At 42.7% G+C, this 12192-nt stretch overlaps 1 protein-coding gene across 5 annotated transcripts in view; it reads left to right on the top strand.

Moving 5' to 3' along the window:
* LOC126385438 (plexin-A1-like) overlaps positions 1–12192 on the top strand; it is a 294361-nt gene that overhangs the window by 229475 nt on the left and 52694 nt on the right. For all 5 annotated transcript variants that reach the window (XM_050037151.1, XM_050037155.1, XM_050037152.1 and 2 more), the window contains exon 11: positions 10188–10284. In XM_050037151.1, the coding sequence (XP_049893108.1) occupies positions 10188–10284 (97 nt within the window). The remainder of the gene's footprint in view (positions 1–10187; positions 10285–12192) is intronic.

Below are 12192 nucleotides of genomic sequence, written 5' to 3'. Positions count from 1 at the left end.
CACAGACAAACACACTCTCATACACACACAGGAAGACAGCAGAAGGGGAAAGCAGCCGTACAGATTTGAAGGAGAAGAGAGATGAAGAGCAGGGTGAGGAAGGAAAGTAAAAGAAAGGCAAGGAAGTTTAGAGGCGGAGATACAAAGAGAAAGAGAAGGAGCGACAAGAGAGATGGATGAGCAGGATGAGGGAAAGAGGTGGAGTGTAGTGAGACCGTACAGACGGAGAGTTTGGAGGAGAGAGAGGACAAATAATTTGCTCCCTTTCCGATGGGAAATGAGAGAAGGATGGCAGACTAGAAAGATGGATAGATAGATGAATGGATTGATAGGCAGAGCAAATAGAGGTCTAGAGAAGAGGCCAAACATGGCTGCGGGGACAGCGGTTAACACAAACCACACTGGTCTGATAGTGTCACACTCCCCTAAGTCGTTTGTGTGTGTATGTGAAAAAGAGAGAAAGAGAGATAGGACACACTGCGGATGCAAACTTCTTTGACTTTTGAGAGACTTTCTGGAGTTTATGTGATTTGTTAAAGATGTAACTGACTGTAAAAACTAAAAAAAATGCAAATTATGTAGAAAAAATCCCTTCATTTTGAATGCATACACATAAATTTACACACACGCAGTTCTAAAGGTGGCAGAGACGAGGCTAATGAGGGCCTTGGCGCTGGTCGGTGGAGGGTAGGCGCAGCGGAGCATGGTACAGCCTGGTCTGGCATGGCCTGGCACAGCTTAATGAGATATAAACACTAGACCTGCCACCACAGTCAGCCACAGCACACACTGACACTGTTTTAATTGGCTCGCAGGCTGTGCGTGTATGTGTGTGTGTGTGTGTGTGTGTGTGTGTGTGTGTGTGTGTTCAGGGTGCGGGTGGATTGCAAGTGCATGGGATATTCATTGGAATTTATTTCGGAGAGCTGCAGATTGAGGACCATTCTTTGTTCCATTACTTTGTTCCCAAATCATGTGATCCCTCAGACAGCACTGATCCCATTTTGATTGTCAGGGAGATTGTGAGAATTCAATGAGCTTTTGTGCGCGCTCACACAAATGCACACATTTACTCGGCAACAGTCTGTTTGTGTTTACACTCAGTGCTCTCCGATCCATCTTCCTATGAAGCAGCTGAAAGTGAGGGAAAGAAGAGGGAGAAGGCACCTCCTTGTACTATGCCCTCACTTTCCTCTCATGCATTCCTTCATTCTCCAACACACCCCATCCCTCTCTCCAAGTCATCCACCTGTCTCCATCTCTACTTCCTCCTCCTCTCCAGCCTCCTCCCTCCTCTTCATCTCTGTCCTGTCATTGGCTCGCCGCCCCTCCCCCTCCCTGACAGGTGAAGAGCGGAGCTCCCACGCTCCTGTCCTGGATAAATAAGAATTAATTGCTGCTCAGCTATCAGCATATGCCAGCTTCTCCACCCATCCTCCACTCCACTTCCATCATCTATTTCTCATTTCTGTCTCTCTCCTTGTATCTCTGCAATCTGTAACCTTTACTCTGAATCTTCTCTCTCTTACGGCAGCGCCCCGCCCCTCAATGTGTTCAGTTCTGTGTGATGGATTGATGGGCGAGGGAAGCAGCAAAAGGGATTGCTAAGATTCTCGTGCTATTAGCCTGATGAGAGGAGAGGAGCGGAGAGACGATGGTTAAGCTGGAGGGAAGACCTGTGCCTGCCTCCGTGACTCTCTGTCTGAATGCATTTGGGGCTGTTTTAAATCCATGCAGCTGCAGCCAGAAACCTCAAACACAGACTGTTTGCATGATAACCTGCTTTTCATCTGAGTGAATGTCTGGTATGCTGCTGTAGAGCTGATAGATATCAACAGTGTTTCCATATAACTTGACATAATATTCCATAACAGCCTTAACACTTAGTGTTGTAATTAAATGAATGAGAACCTTTTATTAGAATATGTATTGCCTCAAACAAATTGATTTGTACAGAGTAAATCAGTGGCACATCAGCAGTTGCTTCATTAATAGCAACTTAAAGTATTAGAGATTAAAATGAAGCTACAAGGAGTCAGTGTGAGGAGTGCATTTGGCTGGAATCCCTTTTAATAATGGAACTCTTTGCTATTAATCAGGGAGTGTGTCTAATACTAGTGATGGATAGATCTTCCTGAAAATCCTCTGGCACACAGGTTTTGATCTGTCACACCTTTAGCAGCATAATCTTTCTTTTTTCTTTGTAATTGAAATATAAATTGGTCAGTTAGCATGAGCAACACTCGCCTCTGTCGCAAGCAAAGAGAGATCTATCGAAACTCCACACCAAAGTACCGTAGTCAGGGGGAAAATGTGTGAATTGTTTGCATGTATGTTGTGTGAAAGAGTGCTGCTTCATAGATGGCAAGGTACCGCAGTCATGCATTTGAGTGAATAGATGTAGGTGGTTGGTGGATTGCAAGAAAACAGTTGTGTGTGACAGAGCAGTGGAGTTTGCGAAACGAGAATGGCCACCAGAAGAATGGCATGAGTCGACGGGGGGGAAAGGGTGAGGATATTGAAAATATGGACATTTCTGCAAACAACCAAAAATGAGGCTTTTGTCCGGGGAGCAGTCTAGTAAGCTTACACTAGCTTAATGCGAAGGCTGGAAAATAAGAAACACTGGCTATGGCAGCATTATTTTTCCCTCAAGCCAGCACTTTCCCCCCCTCCTCCCCTCTCGCTTTTCTTTCCATCAATGAAGAAAATATGTGTGCAAGCGTGTATGCACACATGTGTGAGTGTGTGTGTGTGTGTGTGTGTCCAGGAGATAAGCTGGGTAACTGGGTCCAGCCATGCCCTCCAATCCTGTTAGCATTAGCGATTAGCACTGGCTAACAGGGCCCTATTATGAGCGGGGGCTGATTCCATGCCGCCTGACCCCACACATACAGTGCATACACACATACACACACGCTAAGCTATAGGAAGGATTACCACTTGATCCTTGATTAGGAAGCCGTATCTGCCTGGAAGTTGTGTGTATGTGTGTGTATGAAAGGGTACTGTTGTGTATACATCTATATGTTAACACACTGTTCGCTGTAGACTGGCAAAACACATTCAGTATGTGTCCTCTACTTCTCTTCTGCACCGTCCCAATGTGACTTCTGATAAAACTGCGTCACAAAACTATTTTAAATCTAGAATAATCTAGATTGAAAGATGTTTTGTCAGGTCATAATTTTTGATAACTGACGTTGTCACCTTGAGAGAGCTAGGCAGGGAAGAGAGAGGGGAGGCGAGTATCTGGTTCTATCCCAGGTTTGGGCTCGCCCTGGGCTAGTTTTTGTATTTTTAGCCGTCCAGCTTGCGCACGCCTTCAGAATGAGTAATTATCAGGCTGTGACCCTCACAGAAGGTACCCGTTGTTACTTCATGCCTGCCTTCCTTCACCCCTCCTTCTCCATCCATCCATCCTCACCGCCCTTCCTTCAGGTTTCAGTGACAGAGACCCTGCAGGTTTGCATCTGTTACATTTATTTCTTCATTCTTTTTGATACATTTGGTCTTCCTGCCCATCTCACTGTTTCTTCTTGACTCCTTTTTATTGGGCGCTCTTCTCTCTGAAGTGTCCTCTCTTTATTTAACTTAACACTCCTTATCTTTCTCTCTTTCTCTCCCTGTTGCTTCAGTATTTTGTAACTGTGTGTGTATTGTCTGTTCAGATTTGCATCAAAAACTAAATAAGTTGATAAGAATGCTAGCAAACTCTTTCCGTTCACCTTCAGTCTGTTTTTTTGGGCCCTCCATGTCTCCTCTGGTCAAAGGCTGTAGACAAAAGGATTGCTTCCATTAATCTTTACTGTTTCGGATATTAGGATTACATCATAGAATACAGAACGTAGTGATTTTTGCATCTCTATTTCCTTTTCTCCATCTCTCCTTCACACATGCAAATCCTGACCTTTTGAGAGTAACCTGCCTAATGTTTGCATTTTTATATTGGAATCTGCAGTGCATTGAATAAACCATGTACCAAGGTGCATGTGTGTATTCCCTGAACTGTGTATTGTGCAACAATGCTGGTTCAGTATGAAAGTTTAATAAGGCTTTGGTGCAGTGAGAGGAGATGAGCTCCGGATCATAACCTAACCTTTCCTCAGCCCAGTGCCCATTAAACACACATACACGCACATGCACACTTCTCCCAAACTAAATATTCATGTTGTTGTTGAGTAAGGGTACACGCAGAATCCCAGTTTCCCCTCTTAACATACACCCCCACCCCTTTGAGAATGGATGTGAAAACACAGACCTGTAACATGGATTAAAAAAAAGAATAGAGGGCAGGCAGTGTTGTTTTAGCTGTCAGCACCTCCACACCTCTAGCTCATATGTGGTGCAGCTTTTCTGGGACTTGTCAGGGTGTAAAGCAGGGGTTAAGAGGTCCGCACACATCTATCATCTATTTCTCTATCAGTGGAGCTGGCCCCTCTCATGTGATCCAGAGGGGGATCAAGCTATACTCTGATTGGCCGGTCATCAGAGGAGCAGGGATGGAAGTGGAAGGAAGCTTGACCCCGTGTCCTTTACTGTAGCCCATCTTCAGTCCTGAGGGGATATATCAGCGCAGCAAGGAAAGACATACTTAACGACACTGAAATAGAGAAATGGATACAATATATAACTTACCACATATTTGGCAGTGAATTACATGAAGAAAATTGTCCTTCAGCTCCTGTTGTCTGTCACTACATGTCTCTGAACTGATGACTAGACTGCTGACTTCTGTCCAATAATTCGAGCTGAAAATTGGGAGGTTTGAGACTAAAGATTAAAGTCTTATGGGTTGTAGAAAACACCCCACCCATTCAATACTGTATATCCTCAAAAATTACCTTTCATTTTCTTAATAGCCCCAAATCACAAAATGATATTCCTCACCACTAAAGGTATGCAAGTCCTGTATTCACCAACTTTTAATTCTGGTTTTGACAAAGCAGCAACCTGTTGGGGTGAAAAATAAAGTCAAAGTGGAAGTGCCAAAAACTGCAGGTCCTTGAATGTGTCAATCCCCATACACCCCTATGTTAAAATGCCCAACTTAACAGCAGAAATAAACATTTTTACAGCCTGATACAAAATATGTTTTGGTGTCTATAGCTAATTTAAATCAATGCATAATTAAGGACATGGCCACTTTGAGTGACAGGCTGTCTTTTGATAGTGTTCTTAGGCTCTTAGTCAGATCCCCCTTACTCCTCCACAGTTCTGCACTCTCCTCCACATATGGATGCTTTTGGCTCCAAAAAGCTTTTCTTACACAGAGATTGCACTCTAGGGCCATTACGAAGTCCCTTTTTTATGCAGCCTATGCATTTTCACACAAAACTAAACACCTGTGGCATCATGCTGCTCCGATGTGATTTTTAGATAGCATGCCAGCATTGCAGAAGCAAGACGCGTAAAGGGCATGACATGTAACACACCAGCATTGCCCCCTAGTGTGTCAGTGCTTTTTAAATGATAACAATGGCATTAACAGAGCAATAACAATCATTTACCGTCTGTTACATGCCAGCTGATCTCGTCCTCTGCTCAGAGGGTAAAGAGCTCCTGGAGCTCATTGTTTTTCCAATTTGCAAACATTTTTGGCCGCTGTTCTTCTTTGAGTTAGCTGCTGACTGCTGCTAGCTATTTTTAAATCCCCTGTGAATGTGTCACACGCATAATTCATCATCAAAATGTTACACTTGTGCCGCCCATAATTTCGTCCTGCCTGCTGCCTCATTTATACAGACATTGATTGGATGCTGTTACTACCTGCGATGCCGGCTTAAAGGCGAAATAACTCTCTCCCCCCATTCCATGATTGTACCTTTTACACAGAACTGCAAGGCGGCATAATGGAAATTCCAGCCTTGAAGATGCTGTGTAAAAGGGGCTCAAGATGGCAAAGGCTAAAATGCCAAACTTGATGAGTAGGTATATCTGCGGCTGGAGCAGCCACATGACTCACCCACCATACCTACACATCAGACCACAAACAGCCCCCATCGCCCATTTGTCTGGAAGCCTTGAAAAAAATACTTAGCTATCATTTAGCAAGCTATAAAGTGTTAATAGACAGGTGGTCAAGGTTAGGATAAGGGTTAAGGTTACATTTTGGTACTCATAACCTCATATTTATTCACTACAATGTTGTGTTGTAGCAGAGTTTAAATAAACGCTGCCTTGGTGGGCTTGTTTTGTACTAGTGGTGGGCGCGGTGTATAGGCTCTAAACAGAATGTGGCTGCAGCTATACATGTCTAGAACTCAGGGCTTCAAAACAGGAGTCCACAAACCAGTGGGTGACGTCACAGTGGCTGTGTCCATTATTTTTATACAGTCTATGGTTTTGGCTTGTGTGGCCACCTGTTCTAAGAAAGGCTGTACAACATTTTATATGAGCTGGTATTTACATTTTGTTATTCCGGCCAACTGAAACAATTGGCAACCCTGTCCCTTAAGGAGCAGTCACTTGATCTGGTGTTTGTATGAAATACAGCTTAATGGAGCTTTATTGCTGCTGCTGCTGCTGCTGCTGCTGCTACTGTTTTGGGTTTTGACCACTTCCAGTTTTAAGCCACCATGCTGTTTCTGAGACAAGTGTGTGAGCTTGTGAAGCTTTCATGTTGTCTGGTGTTCTTGTATCGAGAATAGTTGCAAAGTTTGAAACGCCTTCAGCGGCTTGAACAATTGCCAAATATGAAGCTGCCCTGAGCTTGATAACACCCCTCTTTTTATGGCTCTTTCTCCCCCTCTCTTACAATCTTCTCCAGTCTTTCAGTCCCTGTTCTATCTCATCTGTCCCATCGGTTTTGTTCTTCTCACTTTCTCTTTTTATCTCCCTCTTGCTGCCTTTCTTCTACCCTGTCTCTCTCTGCATCCACGTTCTCTGTGCATATCCTTTTCTTACCCTCTTCCTTTTCTCCTCTCTCATTGTCTCGCATGCATATATACAATCAAACACACTCATATGTTTCCTCCATCTCTACCCGGTGAGGAAGTGTTCTTGTTCCCAGGCAGACTGGGTGGTCTCCTGGGGGAGAGGGGAAGAGGGGAGGGAAAGATTGAAGAAGTTCATATGCTCGGACTTGAGCTGAGAGAAATAATAGCTGACATCCTAAAACACGTGTTGTTGTGTGAGTGTCTTATCTTCCTGTGCTTTCATGTGTTTTTATTTATCATTTTTTATTTCCTGTATAGTCTGAGCGATCCGTCTTTGATGCATCCGCTGGCATCCGTCTCTTGGAAAGTGTCCCGTGTGCAGAATGCATATTTATAGTACAGTGTGCACATGTGTTCTCTGGACATGTTTGGTATATGCGATAAAGGAATCTGCTTCATATTTCCTTGTTTGACTGTGGGCGTTCTGGGGGAAGGAGGTAGAGGAGAGAAAGTCAGACTGAGATTGATGGGGGAGGAGGTTTGTAAAGAGGTAGAGGGAAGGAATAATGAGAGGGAGAGAGAGAGAGGGAAAAAGAGGATTGTGAGAGAGGGTGAGGCAGAGGAATGTGTGAAAAGACCAAGGCAGACATGTCAGGGAACAAATTGAAAATGCCAATTTCACTTTAGCCCCCACCAGCTCAGGCGCTTACAGGCCAGCCCCGGCCTCTTATTCCATGTGTAAATTAATGGTGTCCACAGAATAACACACAATCACCTTTCTCTATCCATCTCGCCCTCGCTATTTCTCCTTCATCCTTGCCGCTGTATCATCCTCTCTCCACCCTCTTCTCCCTCCCCGTTTCCTTCATCCTTCTTTCTCACCATCTTTTTTTTCTTTGCTCCCTGCACTCCACTTGTCGCAGCTCACTCCACCTCTGTCTTTCCGACCCATCAGCCATTCCAAACATTTTCCAGTCTTTTAACCATCACTTGTCGCTTTTCCCCCCTTTTATTTCTGCACTTTCCTGCACTCTGTCCAGTGTTATCGTCACTTTTCAGATTGTCCTTTTCCTGCTAACCTGAACCTCACCGCAGTAACTTTAGCACACATGCTGTGCTGTTTTTTCTAAAATACCAGATTCACTGGTCTTGAAGGGAAAACTACCTCTCTGACAAAGTAGTCATGATGATCTAGGGCTGCAACTAGGGCTGGGTAATATATTGATACTGTGCTATGAGTCTAGGTATTGTCTTGGATATTGTAATATTTTAAGTGTCATGTTTTCCTGGATTTAGAAGCTGCTATACAGTAAAATTATGCAATTATGCAATTTCTGAACTCACCAGACTCTTCTAGATGTCCTGTTATTTGCTCTTACCCACTCTGTCATTAAATCCACATTACTGACAAAGGTTATTTACTTTACTAATATACTGTATATGTCGAAGAGAAGCAGGAAACACTCCCGTGGACCCTGAGAGTTTTTCACTATTTTTCAGTAAAGAATCAGAATCAGGTTTCAAAGCTAAGTATGTGAGTACACATAGATGGAATTTAAACCGGATTGTTTGTACTCTCTATGCAAATACACAGAAATAGACTTATAATCAAAACAAGAGCAAAAAAACCCTAACCACTATAAAAATTGACTGCTATGTGCAGATATAAATGTAGACAAAATCACTTAAAAGATGAAACGATTCTCAACATAGTCACTAATTATCTTTCTGTAGCTCATCCAGTTGAGTAATTGGCCGGTTGTTTTAGCTCTATGAAGATCTAGTATAAGTGCAGTGGTGCAGTCTAAATCCAAGCAGGTTGATATATACTATATATAACTTTGTGTAAAAGTTTTCTTGCTGGGTGTTTTGCAGGGCAGCTCCCAGGTGGAGTTCATGGTTACTAAATAAATTAGAGCACCAAAATGTGCCTGAAAACACATTTTGAAAGAATTCCACCTTAAAATAAACTCCAAGAGCAAAGTTGTAGTTCTTCTGAGATACATGGTGGCATCTCTCTTCATTTGGATATCAGCATCTGCGCCTTCAGGGCCCGCTGAATTTAAAATCGTCCAATCGCAAAAAGTGAAGAATGAATTAATCAGCCATTCACACATTGTGACATTGCTGCGTCCTCTCATTTCCTTATCTTCTCTATGCACATTTCTTGGTCCTTTTCCCCTTCAAATACATTCCGATTCACTGTTATTACAGATGTCAAGATAAATCTCACAGTATCACATTGGAGTGGGTAGTATCACATAGTGGCGAAGTTGTAGCTAGATTCAATCTGTGAGGGCCCCATAGCCTCAGGCTTGAGGCTTTCACATTGGATTTTATCACCACTCCACTAGAAGAGAATAGTCCTGATATCTCTCAGCCCGAGGCCATCCAAGATAGTGACCGTACCAGTGGTAGTGAGAGTGACTGGGCACCCTTTGACTGACAGAGGTGTTAGGTTAACATGGTCTATCTAGTCTCGCCAGCTCAGGCTCTCTTGCTGTCTAAGCATCTGTTTCACGTTGTATCAAAGACAACTAATGAATGGAGTAGTCTGGCTATGTCTCAGATTTGGGGGTGTGGGGTTCTTGATGAATGATTATTTTCAGATGATTGTGTGTTTACTTATGTGTTGGGCTGCTCTCTGTATGTGGGGGTGGGGGGGGTGGGGGGGTGGGGGGGGGTTTGCCAGTGATAATTGTGGCTGATAATTTATTTGTTCAGAGGCTGGGAGGGGTCTCACAGGAGCTCTTTCTCTGTTACTCCCTCAGTTCACACACCGCCATCACACCGCCGCATTTGAAGCTTGTTGTCTCATTTAAAGCGATTCCATAAAACTGATTATGCCGACGACGAGTCAATTACATTTCAACTCTTATTAGTTCAGGATGCAAAAATGAAATTAGATGAGAATATTATTGTTGGAGATATATTAGGCTTTTCATTCATCACTGGAATGGAATGAGTCATACAGTGATGGGGATTCCAATCTCTTAATCAACTCTGTGCTCTGCCAGGCAGCGGCGGATGTGCTGCGTGTTAAAATCACAATATAGCCTGTCTCTCATCAGTCATTTTTATGGCCCTTCAACTGTGTGAGCACCACAGGGTACGACATTACTACCAGCCACCAGCTGAACTGAGCTTGCTCTTTGTATTGGCAGATTTTATTTCTCTTTTACTAATTTAATATTTTTTAAAAGACTGAGAATGGCTTACAATGATGTTATTGGTGTACGGAACTCACTGCTTTAGGTACCAGCACATGACCGTGAATGCTAATCTTGATGCTGTTGTTTTGTATTTCAGTATACCTATGAGGGCAATGACATCAGCGACCTGCCAGTGGATTTGTCTGTGGTTTGGAACGGAAACTTTGTCATTGACAACCCCTACAACATCAAAGGTGAGTTAATGTGGTGTCGTACATTATCGACCCTTATTGGCTCAAGGTATTCAATCTGCATGAGCAAATTCTATTAGTCTCACAAAAGACAAGGGTGCAGTGGAGGGTGTCATTCTTAAAGGAGCAGTGTGTAGGAGTTAGTGGCATCAGTGAGAAGTGCAGATTGCTTCTCCCATGCGTCAAGTGTGAACTCCCAGTTAGAATTCCTTCAGAGTTCATTGTTCAGGAGATTTTTACTGGGAGCCAAATAAACCACAGAGGTCTCTTCCTCTTCGAAACAAATAGACCAGGTGATTAAAACTGGTAAAAACAAGGAATAAAGCAGTTTGACAGTACAAATCAGTGTTTCTCTGATGCTGTTAAGTCTGTCACAGACGGGCACCTGCTAACGTGTGCTCACCTTTATTCTCTGATAACTTAAGATTCAGACGTTCAGGAGGTTTTAATCAAATTACCTGCAAAGGTCTCCTCCTCCCCAAAACAAATAGACAAAGTGATTAAAACTGGTAAAAACACAAAATAAAGCAGTTTAACTTTTTTTTTTCCTGACGCTGCTTATTGGAGAGGAGCTTATAACTATGGTGGACGATGTGAAAAAGTGAATGGACCTTTCTAGAGCCAGTGTGTGGTTTGTCCATCCTGGGCTACTGTAGAAACATGACTATGCAACCTGGCGGACTCTGTGGACGAGGACCCGCTCCCTATTTAGATATAAATGGCTACTTTTAAGATAACAAAAATACGACTCTTATTTTCAGGTGATTATACAACAAAGAACTTGTTATATTACATTTAATTTCTGCCAATATACCCCCCATATCCGACACGCTGGACCTTTAAATCTGCTGTTGTGTCTTAAACTTTAACATGAGACATTATACACAATCACTCCCGTTTCAAAAGCTGGGTTGATTTGTTGGATTTTCTTATGTTTAGCGAGTCATGGCTGATGTAGCATCTCAAAGAAATATGCCCCAGGACCTGCAGGAACTTATACATACTGAAGTGTTGTGACTTCCTGAAAAACCAACTCCAACTGCATGCTAAATCATTTATATTGTGACCAAAATCCCTCGGCAAGCCCACCCTTTTACAGTTGATATTCGTGGTCTGTAAATGGCTCAAACACTGTTTACTGTTTGTCCGTATGTGTTTGCACTGTAAGTGAGAACTACAACAGTGCAACCTTTAACTTGTTTACGTTTCATGCATGTGTTGCATGTGTTAAGATGCCATTAAACAAAGCAACACTAGGAATGTGTTTAAAAGCTTTAAAGTTTGCAGTCACACCAGTTTAAAACAGCACACACTCTGTACAAAAGGTCATTCATATTCAGTAATACATTTATTGACTAATAATTATGTCAGTCAAGGCTCTGGTTTTACCCCTGAGACTCTTTTATCATTGCTAATAGGTAGCAAGTAAGTAGTGGTAGCAGGTCATAGTGGTAAGTGAGCAGGCTGGCTGATAAACCAGTGTTAAAATGATCCATTTAGACACAGACATTTTCTCTGCAGTGGAGCATTAAATGTGAATCTGTTGAACAACTATGGTTTTTGCATTATTCAAAGTGATTAGGCCAATAGGTGTCAGTGTAAGATGGCAAAACCAGAGATTCTCATCACATTTCAAAATCAGATTTTACACTGAGAGTAAAAGAAAAAAGCCAAGCAAGATACATCCATCACAATGTTGGTTCAGAAGGCAGCTCAAGCTGTTGTTACTTTCCCCACACTGAAACATTGATTAATTATTGATTTCCTGTCACTGATAATCACCGACTGAGAATGGTTGCTACTGAACTGATTTTTTACCTTGGAAACAGTAGTTTGACAAAACAAACTGAGGTAAGATTGTTTTGTCAAACTGTTGATGTGGGTTGGTGGTGTTCAGTGTTATAGTATATT

This window comes from Epinephelus moara, chromosome 24 (assembly GCF_006386435.1).
Source record: "Epinephelus moara isolate mb chromosome 24, YSFRI_EMoa_1.0, whole genome shotgun sequence".
NCBI lineage: Eukaryota > Metazoa > Chordata > Actinopteri > Perciformes > Serranidae > Epinephelus > Epinephelus moara.
The sequence above is the reverse complement of the archived record's forward strand: the minus strand, read 5'-3'. Positions and strand labels throughout refer to the sequence as shown.